Raw genomic sequence first — 15633 nt, 5'->3', positions numbered from 1 at the left:
CAGGTAGTGTGAATTGAAGGTAGAGGGACCAATTAGAAGGCTAGTGTTATAGATTAAGCATGTGATAAGTTTTAGTTTTCTTATCTGTAAGGTGAGAATAATAATACCCCCTGTCCTACCCATGTTACTGTGAGGATCCAGTAAGAAAACGAAGTGAATGTGCTTTGACACCATAAGTGTTACAATATGTAGGAGGTGAATTGTGGCTTCTAATAATTCTGAGTAGCGATGGTTATTTTTCTGTTGTGGGAGGGAATTCCTTGGAGGTATAGTGAGGTGAATCATTTCACTGGCTGTTGTTCCCCAGTAGCTTTGGAATGAACCCCTCTTGCTATGTAGTGCCTGTGGGTTCCAGGAGAAAGTGAGCTAGACTGAACCTTAAATGTTCACCTCACCAGAGTCCCTGCTTTTTTTTTTTTTTTTTTTTTCTTTTGGAGTTACCCTTCAAAAGGTGGGAGAGAATCTTGGAAACTAGAAATGAGCCAGAAAGAGTTTGACTGGGAGTTCGCTGTAAAAATTCCTGGGTTCTCCTGGTAGTGTATGCCTAACTGTGTTAGTGAAGCTGTCGCTCTCTCTTCTTCAGGGGATGTTGGAAATTACTATTATGGACAAGGCCACCCAATGAAGCCTCACCGAATCCGCATGACTCATAATTTGCTGCTCAACTATGGTCTCTACCGAAAAATGGAAATCTATGTGAGTTACCAGAAGTGCTACCGCTCCCTAACCTCATCTGCTCTGGTTCCCCATATGCCATTCATTATCTCATTTTCTCCACCACTCATTCACTCATTCATCAAATGCATGTTGACTGCTGTTACAAGGCAGGTACTGTAAATGATAAAGATTTTTGGCTGGGCATGGTGGCTCACGCCTGTAATCACAGCACTTCAGGAGGTGAAGGCAAGAGGATCACTTGAGCCTAGGAGTTCTAGGCCAGTCTGGGCAACATAGGGAGACCCTGTCTCTACAACAGAATTTAAAAATTAGCTGGCCATGGTGGCATGTGCCTGTGGTCCCAGATACTTGGGAGGCTAAGGTGGGAAGACTGCTAGAGCCTGGGAGGTCGAGGCTGTAGTGAGCTATGATTGTGCCACTGCATTCCAGCTTGGGGGGCAGAGCAAGACTCTGTCTTAAAAAAACAAAGCCAGGTGCGGTGGCTCATGCCTGTCATCCTAGCACTTTGGGAGGCTGAGATGGGCAGATTGCTTGAGCCCAGGAGTTCGAGACCATCCTGGTCAACATGGCAGGACCTCATCTCTACAAAAAATTAGCCAGGCATGGTGGCACATGCCTGTAGTCCTGGCTACTTAGGAGCCTAAGGTAGGAGGATCATTTTGAGTCTGGGAAGCAGAGGTTACAGTGAGCCGTGATTGCACCACTGTGCTCCAGCCTGAGCAACAGAGTGAGACCCTGTCTCAAAAAAACAAAACAAAACAAAAAAACCAAAAATTTAATGCCTAAATAAGAGTGATTGGGACCATGTTGAAGCAGATGCCAAATCTCTAGTTATTAGAGAGTATAGACGGTCTAACCTGTAGATTCAGCTACAGGTGATTTGTCACTGATCTTTGAGTTTTTAAAGAGAAGCTGGAAATCCAGATTATTATGTAAAATCTCCTAGGTTTAAAATGTTATCCCAAGAAACCTTGTCTGTACAAAAAATACGAAAAAAATTAGCTGGTATCCTGGCCTGCACCTGTAGTCCCAGCTATCTGGGAGGCTGAGGTAGGAGGATCACTTGAGCCTGGGAGGTCAAGGCTGCGGTGAGCCGTGATTGCACCACTGCACTCCAGCCTAGATGACAGAATGAGATTTTGTCTCAAAAAAAAAGTTAACCCAGAGTTTTTGCTTTTTATTTTAAGCATGTATACAAACCAAACACATTACTACATCTGTAGACCAAATAGGTCCAATGGTTCCCAGTTTTAACCTCTCTGGAGACAGTGAGGAGGAACAAGTGAAGGGTTTTAAATGAAAGAGAGATAGGAACAGGCATGCATTTTAGAAGCAGGGAGGCTAGGTAAGTGGCTGTTACAAGAGTCCAAATGAGAAAATAAAGAGGGGCTGGAGGTGATGTTGCCTTACTACATAAGAATCTGTGGTTAAAGTCTGTTTCTACAGCTTGAGTAACCTACCAACAGTGGTATTTTTGTCACCATTCCAGAGACTGAAAGGAGATGAGTGTTCTTTCCTAGATGGCCTTGTCATGTCTCTGGAGCCAGTGGAGGCAACTGGGGAAGCAAGGAAGGAAAGTAGAGGAGTAGACAGACCTTGGGACTACGGAGCTTTTTTAGGTGTGAAGGCAGCTGGGAATGAAAAACAGAAAAGGCAGAAGATATTTTTAGGTACTCTAGGGAGCAGACTATCTCTGCTCCCTAGAGCTCTGCTCCCTGCAGGCTGGAGTGCAGTGGTGTGATCATAGCTCACTACAGCCTTGAACTCCTGGGCTCAAGTTATCTTCCCACATCAACCTCCCAAGTAGCTAGGACTACAGGCAGGCACCACCATGCCTGGCTTTATTTTATTTTTTTCTTTTTTTTGAGACAGGGTCTCACTCTGTCACCCAGACTAGAGTGCAGTGGTGCAATCTTGGCTCACTGCAACCTCTGCTTTCTGGGCTCAAGTGATTCTCCAGCCTCAGCCTGCCAAGTAGCTGGGATTAAAGGTGTAAGCCACCATGCCTGGCTAATTTTTTGGTAGAAATGGGGTTTCACCATTTTGCCCAGGCTGGTCTTAAATTCCTGAGCTCAAAGCAATCCGCCTGCCACGGCCTCCCAAAGTGCTGGGATTACAGGCATGAGCCACCATACCCAGCCTCTCTTGGCTAATTCAGAAAAATTTTTTTGTAGAAACAGGGTCTTGCTGTTTTGTCCAGGCTGGTGTCAAACCCCTGGCCTCAAGAGATCTTCTTACTTTGGTCTCCCAAAGTGCTGAGATTATAAGCATCAGCCACCATGCCTGTATTCTTTTTAAAAAATTATAAAAATGATTTTTATTTTTTACCTGCAGTTCCAAGCACAGTATGTTTTAGTTTTACATGTTTGATTGTTATATAGATGGAGCCATACAGTATTTATTATGTGACTGACTTTTTTTGCTAAACATGTTCTTGAGACTCACCCATGTTGATACATGTAGCTGTATTTATTTTTACTGTATTTCATTGAAATAAATGTATTCTAGTCTGTTATCTCTTTGATGAGCATTTGATTTGCTTCTGGGGTTTGACTATTGCAAATACTGCTGCTATGAACTTTCTTGAACATGTCTCATGATGCATATATGCTAAAGTTTCACTAAAGGATATACTAGGATTAGAATTGGGTCAGGACATATGCACATATTCACCTGTGTTAGATAAAGCCAAAATGGTTTCCAATTGCCAGCTGTGTAGGAGAATTGCAGTTGCTCTGAGTCCTTGCCAACACTTGATTTTGTCAGATTTCAATTTTGTTGCTAATTTAGGTAGACATGAAATGGTATCTTACTATTATTTTAATTTATATTCCCCTACTGAAATTCCTATTCAACCTTTTTGCCCATTTTCCCATTTGGTTGTCTTTTTTATTTATTTTTATTTTTTTATCCTGAGACAATGTCTCACTCTGGCACTCAGGCTGCAGTGCACTGGTGCGATCTCGGCTCACTGCAACCTCTGCCTCCCAGGCTCAAGCCATCTTTCCACCTCAGCCTCCTGAGTAGCTGGGACCACAGGTGCATGTCACCACACTCGGCTAATTTTTATATTTTTGGAGAGATGGGGTTTTGCTGTGTTAACCAGGCTGGTCTGAAACTCCTAGGCTCAAGTGATCTGTCCACCTTGGCCTCCCTAAGTGCTGAGATTACAGGCATGAGCCACAGTGCCTGACCCATTTCTTTTATATATTAAATGTCCATTTTTATTCATTCATTGCATATATACTCATCAAGCACCTACTTTGTGCCAGGCAATATGTGTGTGTCTGGTTTTGGGCTCTCTGTTCGGTTGACTTGGTCTGTTTATTGACCCATATGCCAATACCACAGTGGCTTAATTACGGTAGCTTTATATTATAGTAAGTCTTGTTATCTGGTAGCACAGTCCTCCCACTTTGTTCTTCTGAAAAAGTGATTTGGCTATTTGCCCTTTCACTTTTTTTTCTTTTTCTTTTCTTTTTTTTTTTTTAGACAGAGTTTTGCTCTTGTTGCCCAGGCTGGAGTGCAATGGCGCGATCTTGGCTCACCGCAATCTCCGCCTCCCTAGTAGCTGGGATTGCAGGCATGCGCCACCACGGCCAGCTAATTTTGTATTTTTAGTAGAGATGGGGTTTCTCCACATTGGTCAGGCTGGTCTCGAACTCCCAACCTCAGGTGATCCGCCCGCCTTGGCCTCGCAAAGTCCTGGGATTACATGTGTGAGCCATGGCGCCTGGCCTCTTTTTCTCTCTTTTAGAGACAGGGTTTTACTCTGTTGCCTGGGCTAGAGTGCAGTGGCACAGTCAAAGCTCATTGCAGCCTCAAGCTCCTGGACTCAAGTAATCCTCCCTCCTCAGCCTCCTGAGTAGCACTTCTTTTTAATTTAATTACGATTTTGATATACATTTCACTAATTCACCAAGGTCTATGTAGATCTGATTCTGTTGTTTGTTGTTGTTTCTGTAGGATCCTGGACTGTGTTTCCTGTGTATTTTGTGATTTTTGACTGTGGGATAATGCAGTAGCCCACTCTTATCTGAGGGGGGATACTTTCTAGTATGCTCAGTAGATTCCTGAAACCATGGATAGTACTGTATCCTATATATGTTATATTTTTTCTAATACATACATACCTCTGATAAAGCTTAATTTATAAATTAGGTACAGTAAGAAATTAACAAAAATAAACTAGGACAATTATAGCAATAAGCCGTTTACAGTTTCATGCATAGAAGATTCATTCCTGGCCGGGCGTGGTGGCTCATGTCTGTAATCCCAGCACTTTGGGAGGCCAAAGCCGGTGGATCATCTGAGGTCAGGAGTTCGAGACCACCTTGATTAACATGGTGATACACCATCTCTACTAAAAATACAAAATTAGCCGGACGTGGTGGCGCATACCTGTAATCCCAGCTACTCAGGAGGCTGAGACAGGAGAATCATTTGAACCTGGGAGGCAGAGGTTGCAGTGAGCTGAGATCTCACCATTGCACTCTAGCCTGGGCAACAAGAGTGAAACTCCTTCCCAAAAATAAAAAAAAAGAAGATTCATTCCTACTGTAGATCTTAGCTCTTAGCGACTTCAGCACAGGATTTTTTTCTTTCCTTATATTGAGAACTTCAACCTTTTCATGTAAAGGAAGCACAGCACAGCTTCTCTTTGGCATATCAAAATTGCCAGCATCACTACTCGTGGACTTTGGGGCCATTATTAAGTAAAACAAGGGCTTCTTGAATACAAACAGTGTGATACCTTGATAATTGATCTGATTACTGAGAGGGCTACTAAGTGACTCACAGGTGGGTAGTATACAGTGTGGATATGCCAGATAAAGGGATGATTCACACCCAGGGGACAGAGCTGGATGTTACAAAATTTCATAACAAATGGTTCACAATTTGAAACTTATGAATTGCTTGTTTCTGGCATTTTTCATGTAATATTTTTGGACAGTGATTGTGTGTAACTGGAACTGTAGAAACCAAAACTGAGGATAAGAGGGCACTGCTGTATTCTTTGGAACTTTGAGTCCTGGGATGAAGATGGATTGTTAGAAGGTGATTTGCTTTTACTTTGTAAAAGAGGTGGCATTTGAGATGAGCCCTTTCCTTCAGAGATTTGGGATAAGGGATGAATTTCAAATAATAGGAAGAACATGAGCACGGACACTGTTGAAAAGCTCTATACATCTCTAGATCTTAAGGAAGAGTTGTTTGGAGTATAATATTTGTGAAAGAGAGCAGGGGCAATTAAATTGGGAAAGGAACCTTGTGAAGTTTCTTGATTGCTATATCAAAGAGCTTAGAGTCTTTACTTCGGGCCGGGCACAGTGGCTCACACCTGTAATCCCAGCACTTTGGGAGGCCAAGGTGGGCGGATCACCTGAGGTCGGGAGTTTGAGACCAGCCTGACCAACATGGAGAAACCCCATCTCTACTAAGAATACAAAATTAGCTGGGCATGGTGGCACATGCCTGTAATCCCAGCTACTAGGGAGGCTGAGGCAGAAGAATAGCTTGAACCTGGGAGGCAGAGGTTGCAGTGAGCCGAGATCGTGCCATTGCACTCCAGCCTGGGCAACAAGAGTGAAACTCCGTCTCAAAAAAAAAGAATATTTACTTCGTCAACAGGGTGTCATTGAATGAGAGCAGTACTTTAACGTTTTAAGATTTTTGTGATACCAATATGGAAGATGGAAGATGATAAGGCTGGATAGAAATAGGACCAATTAGGAGGCCAAAAATACTCCAAGTGAGATTTAATTTGTGTATGGGTTTTGTTTTGTTTTGTTTTTTTAATTTTTATTTATTTATTTTCTGAGACGGAGTCTTGATCTGTCACCCAGGCTGGAGTGCAGTGGCGCAATCTCGGCCCACTGCAAGCTCCGCCTCTTGGGTTCATGCCATTCTCCTGCCTCAGCCTCCCGAGTAGCTGGGACTACAGGCACCTGCCACCACGCCTGGCTAATTTTTTGTATTTTTAGTAGAGACGGGGTTTCCCCGTGTTAGTCAGGATGGTCTCGATCTCCTGACCTCGTGATCTGCCTGCCTCAGCCTCCCAAAGTGCTGGGATTACAGGCGTGAGCCACGGCGCCTGGCCCGTTTTATTTTTTTAGATAGGGTGTTGCTCTGTCATCCAGGCTGGAGTGCAGTGATGTGATCACAGCTCACTGCAGCCTCACCCTCCTGGGCTCAAGTGATCCTCCCACCTCAGCTTCCTGAGTAGCTGGAACTACACTGTGTGCTACTATACCTGGCTAATTTTTGTATTTTTTATAGAGATGGGGTTTCACCTTGTTGCCCAAGCTGGTCTCAAAGTGCTGGGCCCAAACAGTCTGCCCCCCTTGGCCTCCCAAAGTGTTAGGATTATAGGCATGAGCCACCACGCCCAGCCAAGAGTTCATTTGTTAGGTCAACAGTTATTCATTGAGCAGGTGCTATATGTCAGGCACCATGCTTGTTGCTTCAAATAAAGGTAGAACCTGCTCCTGGCCTCCCAGAGTAGACCAAGCAAACATGCAATTTATATGCAGTTTGGTGAGTGTAATGATAAGGGAAGTACAGGCTTCTCAGGGTAGCATTTCAGAGAGTTACTCAACTGAGATTCTGAGAGGTCAAGGACAGCTTTTTGGGGGAATTGGCTTTTCTTCTCTTTCTCTCTCTCTCTCTTTTTTAAGAGACAGCCTTGGCCGGGTGCGGTGGCTCACGCCTGCAATCCCAGCACTTTGGGAGGCCGAGGCAGGTGGATCACCTGAGATCAGGAGTTCAAGACAAACCTGGCCAACATGGTGAAACCCTCTCTCTACTAAAAATACAAAAATTAGCCGGGCATGGTGGTGGATGCCTGTAATCCCAACTACTCGGGAGGCTGAGGCAGGAAAATCGCTTGAACCTGGGTGGCGGAGATTGCAGTGAGCTGAGGTCGTGCCACTGTACTCCAGCCTGGGCAACAGAACGAGTCTCAAAAAAAAAAAAAAAAAGCCTTGCTCTGTTGCCCAGGATGGAATGCAGTGGCTATTCCTAGGTGAGATTATAATGCACTATAGCCTCAAACTCCTGTCTGTGCTCAAGTGATTCTCCTGCCTCAGCCTCCCAAGTAGTTGAGACTACAAGTGTGTGCCTGGGTTGACTTTTCATTTGCAACCTAAAGGTTGAGTAGAGGGTGTGAAGAGAACAGTGTTGTAGGTCATAGCATGTATAAAGGCCTAAATGTGAGAGAGATGGCCCTTGGGGAAGTGCAAGCAAAATGGTGCTTGGCAGATTGGCACAGTGAATGAGATCAATTCAGTCTCTCAAACATGTTTTATTTAACTTAAAGTATTTTAAGGGCTTTAGGTTAGTGGCCAACCTTTAAAAAATGAAATTGTCCAGAAAGGATCTGGCAGTTGGGCCCAAATTCCCTCATGGCAGCCATCAGCTAGAGCTATGTAAATAAAGATTGTCCTCTGCTCACCAGTGTTTTGTTTATGTTTGTTTTAAGCTAGCTAAACTGACTGGCGCTTATGAGTGATTTGAGTTTGGTGTTCCCTGGCATACAGCACAAAATATTTAGGTGAGTGTAAGGGGGTGAGCAGGGATCAGATTATTCTGGTTTTCCAAGCCAGGTTAAAGAGTTTGAACTTGATATTTTGAGTAATGATGCCTTTGAAGTGTTTTTAGAGGGCAGTGACATGATTCAGTTTGCATTTTAAGACTGATAACTCTATAACAGGCACAGTGACACACGCTTGTAATCCCAGCTACTAGCAAGGGTGAGGCAAGAAGATCACTTGAGCCCAGGAGTTCGAGACCAGCCTGGGCAACACAGGGAGATTCTGTCTCTAAATAAAAAAGAAAAAGACAGGCCGGGCGCAGTGGCTCACGCTTGTAGTCCCAGCACTGTGGGAGGCTGAGGCGGATGGATCACCTGAGGTCAGCAGTTTGAGACCAGCCTGGCCAACATGGTGAAACCCCGTCTCTACTAAAAATACAAAAATTAGCCGGGAGTGGTGGTGGGCGCCTGTAATCCCAGCTACTCGGGAGGCTGGGGCAAGAGAATTGCTTGAACCTGGGAGGCGGAGGTTGCAGTGAGCCAAGATTGTGCCATTGCACTGCAGCTGGGTGACAAGAGTGAAACTCGGTGAAAAAAAGAAAAAAAAATAGAGAGACAGAGAGAGAGAGAGAAAGAAACAGGGACAGGGAGGGAGAGAGAGAAAGACAAAGAAGGAAGGAAGGAAGAAAGGAAGGAAAGAAGAGAGAAAAGAAAAAAAAAAGAAAGAGAGACAGAAAACTCTGCCTGTAGTATTCAGCATAAATTAACAATGGTTAAGAAGGAGGCTAGGATACCAGTTAGGAGATTATTGCCAGAATCCAAGTCAAAAAAAGTGGTAGCCCAGGATGGAAGTGGACAGATTTGACAGATAATACATTGGTGGTAGTTTCAAGAGAAGTTGAATGTAGCGGATGAAAAAAGAAGAATCAAAGATGATTCTTGCCTGGTGTGGTGGCTCATGCCTGTAACCCTGGCGCTTTGGGAAGCCAAGGCCAGCAGATCACCTGAGGTCAGGAGTTTGAGACTAGCCTGGCCAACATGGTGAAACCCTATCTCTACTAAAAATACAAAAATTAGCCGGGCGTGGTCGCGGGTGCCTGTAATCCCAGCTACTCAGGAGTCTGAGATGGGAGAATCGCTGAACTTGGGCAGCAGAAGTTGCAATGAGCCGAGATCGTGCCATTACACTCCAGCCTGGGCGACAGAGTGAGACTCTGTCTCGAAAAAAAAACAAAGATGATACCCTGGCTTCGATCTTGAACAACTAGGTGGTTGGTGCTGAGAATAGGAAACCCGGGAAAGAAGGACATAGGAAAAATAGGGAAGTAGATGCAATCAAGATTATGGAGGCATAATGAGAGAGATTGGCAATGGATTGAAACAGGAAGGCAAAAAAGGACAGAACTTAGGTTTTCAGCCTGAGTGGATGTTGGTATCATTAACAAAAATAATGAAAGAGAACTTCTGGAAGTTAAGTGGAATTTGAGTGCTTCTAGGCTCTCAACAACAAATTGTTGAGTCCAGTTGAATTTGAAGTGCCTTTAGGATTTGTGGGTGGAGCAGACTGAGAAGCTATTTGAACTGTGAATCTGGAGCTCAGAACTAAGATCAAAATGGAGTTTGTGCAGTCATCTGTGTAGAAGGGATAGCCAGACCAAAGTTTTGATGACATTAGGAAGAGAGTAAAGGGCTTAGTATAGTAAAAAAAAAAACTTGGTATTTGGAGCTAAGTCTTTTTTCTTTCACTGTGGGTGTTTTGGTTTGCCTTTTTAGAGACAGGGTCTCACTATGTTTGCCCAGGCTGGCCTTGAACTCCTGGGCTCAAGTGATCCTTACATCTTAGATTCCTGAGCAGCTGGGACTATGGTGCATGCCACTGCATCTGGCTCCTGGGCTCAAGTGATCCTTACATCTTAGATTCCTGAGCAGCTGGGACTACGGTGCATGCCACTGCATCTGGCTTCACTATGGCTGTTTTTGATAAAACAGTATCTGTCGTTCAGTCTTATTATGCCTCATTAAATTAAGTGAGGATTAAATGAGAGTCAAAGTACCCAGAGCCAGATCTCTGGATTCCTTCCAGTTTACCAGCTGTGTAACCCCAGGCAAATTACTTAACCTCTCTCTTCTATAGTTTCCTCCCTGTGAAATAAGGATAATAATAGTATGAAATTTTTTTTTTATTTTTTCTTTGTGATGGAGTTTCACTCTGTTGCCCAGGCTGGAGTGCAGTGGCATGATCTAAGCTTACTGCAACCTCTGCCTCCTGGATTCAAGCGATTCTCTGCCTCAGCCTCCCGAGTAGCTGGGTTTACAGGCGCTCGCCACCACACTCAGCTAATTTTTTATATTTTTAGTAGAGATGGGGTTTTACCATGTTAGCCAGACTGGTCTCGAACTCCTGACCTCAAGTGATCTGCCCCGCTCAGCCTCTCAAAGTGCTGGGATTACAGGCATGAGCCACTGTGCCTGGCTATGAACTTTTTTTTGTTTATTTGCTTGTTTTTTGAGACAGAGTCTCGCTCTGTTGCCCAGGCTGGAGTGCAGTGGCACGATCTGGGCTCACTGCAATCTCTGCCTCCTAAGTTCAAGTGATTCTCATGCTGCAGCCTCCTGAGTAGCTGGGATTACAGGAGCCTGCCACCACGCCCAGCTAATTTTTGTATTTTTTGCAGAGATGGGATTTCGCCATGTTGGCCAGACTGGTTTGAAACTCCTGGCCTCAAGCAATCCTCCCACCTCGGCCTCCCAAAATGCTGGGATTATAGGCGTGAGCCACCGCACCTGGCCATGAACTTTAAAAGGTGTTTTTTTGTTTTGTTTTGTTTTTCAGAGATGGGGGTCTTAGGAATCTGAACATATTCTGGCCTGGAGAGATTGCCCAATAACTTATTTTATTTAATTAATTTATTTATTTATTTGAGATGGAGTCTGCTTTGTTGCCCAGGCTGGAACGCAGTGGCATGATCTCAGCTCACTGCAGCCTCTGCCTCCGAGTTCAAGCAATTCTCTTGCCTCAGCCTCCTGAGTAGCTGGGATTCCAGGCACCTGCCATGACGCCCGGCTAATTTTTGTATTTTTATTGGAGATGGGGTTTCGCTATGTTGGCCAGGGTGGTCTTGAACTCCTGGCCTCAGGTGAGCCACCCGCCTCGGCCTCCCAAAGTGCTGAGATTACAGGTGTGAGCCACTGCGCCTGGCCCTGATAATTATTTTAAAAAAGAGAAAAAGACAGGGTCTCACTATGTTGTCCAGGCTAGCCTTGAAGTCCTAGGCTCAAGCGATCCTCCAGGGCTTAGATCTTTAAAAGGTTGTTGTAAGAATCATATGAGATAGCGTTTAAAGTGCCTGAAAGAGTGACTGTCACAGAGGAAACAATAAATGTTGGCTGCGTATTGAAAATGCTTTATAAACTGCAGAAAATACGGCAGGTTCTCGAATAACATCACTTCACTCAGCATCATTTAGTTATAACGTTGAGGAGAAAAATAACTGATTCCTGGCATGGCCACTATCTGTATGGTGTTTGCATATTCTCCCCATGTCTGTGTAGGTTTTCTCCGGGTACTCCATTTTTCTCCCACATCCCAAAGATGTGCATGTGAGGTGAGTTGGCATGTTTCCATGGTCCTAGTCTGAGCAAGTGTGGATATGGGTGTGAGTGCACCCTGTGATGGAATGGCGTCCTGTCCAAGGTTGGTTCCTTGTGCTGAGCTGCGAGACAGGCTCTGGCCACCCTTGGAAATGAATGATTGAATTCAAATTATTGTCAAATAAAAATTCGTAAAGTAGACAATAATCATACAGATGCACAACAATAAAAGATGTGATACAGAAACACTCAGCGAGCCTGCCATATTTGTTATTGTCCGTTTTTGAACTGCATGATGGTAGAAGGTTCTCCTTGCAATTTTAACTTTGCATACATTTATTATTTGATTTAACCCACCATCACAACAACCGCCATCACTCACTGATTCACCAAAAATTGGGTAAATAATAATGTATATATTTTTTGAGACGGGGTCTTGCTGTGTTGCCCAGACTGTAGTGCAGTGGCAAGATCACAGCTCACTGCAGCCTGGACTTCCCTGGGCTCAGGTGATCCTCCCACCTTAGCCTCTTGAGTAGTTGGGACTATAGGCAAGTGCCACCACAGCCAGCTAATTTTTTATATTTTTGTAGAGACAGGGTTTCACCATGTTGCCCAGGCTGGTCTCAAACTCCTGGGTTCAAGTGATCCACCTGCCTCAGCCTCCCAAAGTACTGGGATTTTAGGCATGAGCCACTGCACCCAGCCAAATAATGATCTTCCTTATTTTTATAAATATTTCTTAAATATAGGGATATTTCGCCGGGCAAGGTGGCTCATGCCTGTAATCCCAGCACTTTGGGAGGCCGAGGCGGGTGGATCACGAGATCAGGAGATTGAGACCATCCTGGCTAACATGGTGAAACCCCGTCTCTACTAAATGTACAAAAAATTAGCCAGGTGTGATGGCAGGTGCCTGTAGTCCCAGCTACTTGGGAGGCTGAGGCAGGAGAATGGTGTGAACCTGGGAGACAGAGCTTGCAGTGAGCCGAGATCGCGCCACTGCACTCCAGCCTGGATGACAGAGCGAGACTCCGTCTCAAAAAAAAAAAAAAAAGGGATATTTCACATTTATTTCAGCATTTGATGTTTGAAGTGTTTTGGGTCTTTATTTAGAATTTTAGTGATGTTTTTGTGACAGAAATATGCTGTAGGAGCTTAAGTTCTTGTTTATATCAATTAGCCTATGGTAAAATTGGTTTCTTTATACATTGTTTTGCCTACAGTCACAATTTCCAAGAACCTGTGGATGGCATTAAGTGAGGACTTTTGTTGTATTGGTAATTAGAGAGGCAGAGGGTCATGTTTGAAGAAGACCTACCTTTAAGGGATGGGAGGAAAAGGAAAGAATTTCAAAAAGGGAAGGAGGAGTCAGAATGTTGGGATAACCAGGAAATTAGCTGGTCAAGGAAGTGTTAGTGGGGAGGATGTGATCAAAATTGTTGATGTGATGACTTATAAAGGATTTCCCATCTGTTTCAGTTTTCATTAGATACCCTTTTTTCGTGAACTCTTGGAGCCATTTTGTCCATAATTTTATAATACATATATATACATATATATTTTTTTTAATTTATTTTTTTGAGAGGAAGTTTCACTCTTGTTGCCCAGGATGGAGTGCAGTGGCACAATCTCAGCTCACTGCAACCTCCACCTCCCAGGTTCAAGCGATTCTCCTGTCTCAGCCTCCCGAGTAGTTGGGATTACAGGTGCATGCCACCACGTCCAGCTAATTTTTGTATTTTTAGTAGAGACCAGGTTTCATCATATTGGTCAGGATGGTCTTGAACTTCTAACCTCAGGTGATCCACCTGCCTCGCCTCCCAAAGTGCTGGGATTACAGATGTGAGCCACTGCACTCGGCCAGTTTTATATAATAATAAGTAATAATTTTGTAGGCCGGGCGCAGTGGCTCACGCCTGTAATCCAGCACTTTGGGAGGCCGAGGAGGGCGGATCACCTGAGGTCAGGAGTTCGAGACCATCCTGACCAATATGGTAAAACCTCATCTCTACTAAAAATACAAAAATCAGCCAGCGTAGTGCTGGGCGCCTGTAATCCCAACTACTCGGGAGGCTGAGGCAGGAGAATCACTTGAACCCGGGAGGCAAAGGTTGCAGTGAGCCGAGATCGTGCCATTGCACTCCAGCCTGGGTGACAGAGTGAGACTCCGCCTCAAAACAAACAAACAAACAAAAAAAAAAACGAAAAAAAAGGTCGGGCGCGGTGGCTCATGCCTGTAATCTCAGCACTTTGGGAGGCCGAGGCGGGCGGATCACGAGGTCAGGAGATCAAGACCATCCTAGCTAACACGGTGAAACCCTGTCTCTACTAAAAATACAAAAAAAATTAGCCGGGCGTGGTGGTGGGCGTCTGTAGTCCCAGCTACTTGGAAGGCTGAGGCAGGAGAATGGCGTGAACCCGGCAGGCGGAGCTTGCAGTGAGCCGAGATTGCGCCACTGCACTCTAGCCTGGGAGATAGAGCGAGACTCCGTCTCAAAAAAAAAAAAAAAAAAAAAGTAATAATTTTGTAAAGCACCTTACAGTTTACAAAGAGATTTAACAACCTCTTCCAATTCTCTCAACTTCCCCATGTGGTCCATGTTGTCCCTGTTTAGTAAATGAGGAAATGGAGGTTCAAGAGACAGTAACTTGCCTAAGCAACAGAGCTTGAGCTGCTGTAGGTCTTCTGATACTCTGTCTCCTTTGATAATCTTGTTTGCCTAGTTAGATTGTAAATTTCTTGAAGCCTGAATCTAACCAGTTATTTCTTTTTATTCTTTATAGCACCTAGCTCCATGCTGCGCAGGAAATACAAATATTCAAACTAGATTGAGTGGACTGGCCGTGGTCAAAAATAACTTGCCCTTTCTCCCTTCTGCCCTCTAGCGCCCTCACAAAGCCAATGCTGAGGAGATGACCAAGTACCACAGCGATGACTACATTAAATTCTTGCGCTCCATCCGTCCAGATAACATGTCGGAGTACAGCAAGCAGATGCAGAGATGTAAGTCCATTCTGTTCCCTCACACTCTGAAGCCCCCAGTTGCATCTCCCTTTCCACTGTAGAGGCCCCTTCTGCCGTCCTTGCACCTCCCATTCAGTGGACACCTGATTTCCCCTACCTCCTAAAGGTGCCAGAGTGCTTTTTCCCCTCAAGTCGGATTTTTCATGTTTCCTGATTTGTAAACGATAGAGGTAGTACTTTTTCTGGTTATGTTCACAACACTGTCCCAAGAGTACTGTAATTATTGTAGTGGAAAAAGCACTGACCTGGGACAGGGAGACAATAGATACAGTAAAATTTAACTCTAACTCTCAGCTGAGTGGGCAAGTCACTTCCCCTCAGATTCTTCTTTTGTAAAGTGGGCTGGGCCACATGATCTCTGATTTCTGCCCAACTGTAACTGTTTTGACTTAGTGGGTATTAATTGAGAATTTAGAGGCCACTCAGGACAGATTCTAGATGGTGTAATCTTTGAGATGAGGTGATGCTGCCCCTGATCCCTTGGACTTGAACTTCAGAGCAGGTCCCATCTTGGAAGCCACGCTTAGTTTGTAGGAATCATGGGAACTATTTTAGCTGTGGGGGGGAAAAAAAAAGTATTCAAATTTGGGACAAAACTATCATACCTGACTTCCCCCTTGTGTTATTTTAGAAATTATCTCTTAGCACCTAAGACTTCATATAGTGTAACAGCACTGTCCAGAAGAAGTTTTGATTAACTTATGACAGCTTATATGGAAGTGTCAGAAAATATGCGGCACTTGTTTGTTGCTGCTGACCACAAGGTAGTCTTACTCCCAAGGAAGAAAGTTATTTATAACTATTA

General features: G+C 44.4%; 1 protein-coding gene across 1 annotated transcript in view; it reads left to right on the top strand.

Moving 5' to 3' along the window:
- The window catches only part of HDAC1 (histone deacetylase 1), a 41779-nt gene that overhangs the window by 10117 nt on the left and 16029 nt on the right, over nucleotides 1-15633 (top strand). The window contains exons 2-3 of the mRNA XM_003828153.6: nucleotides 584-696; nucleotides 14690-14807. Coding sequence (XP_003828201.1) covers nucleotides 584-696; nucleotides 14690-14807 — 231 coding nt within the window. The remainder of the gene's footprint in view (nucleotides 1-583; nucleotides 697-14689; nucleotides 14808-15633) is intronic.

The sequence above is a fragment of the Pan paniscus genome, chromosome 1, assembly GCF_029289425.2.
Source record: "Pan paniscus chromosome 1, NHGRI_mPanPan1-v2.0_pri, whole genome shotgun sequence".
In the NCBI taxonomy this organism is placed as follows: domain Eukaryota; kingdom Metazoa; phylum Chordata; class Mammalia; order Primates; family Hominidae; genus Pan; species Pan paniscus.
The sequence above is the reverse complement of the archived record's forward strand: the minus strand, read 5'-3'. Positions and strand labels throughout refer to the sequence as shown.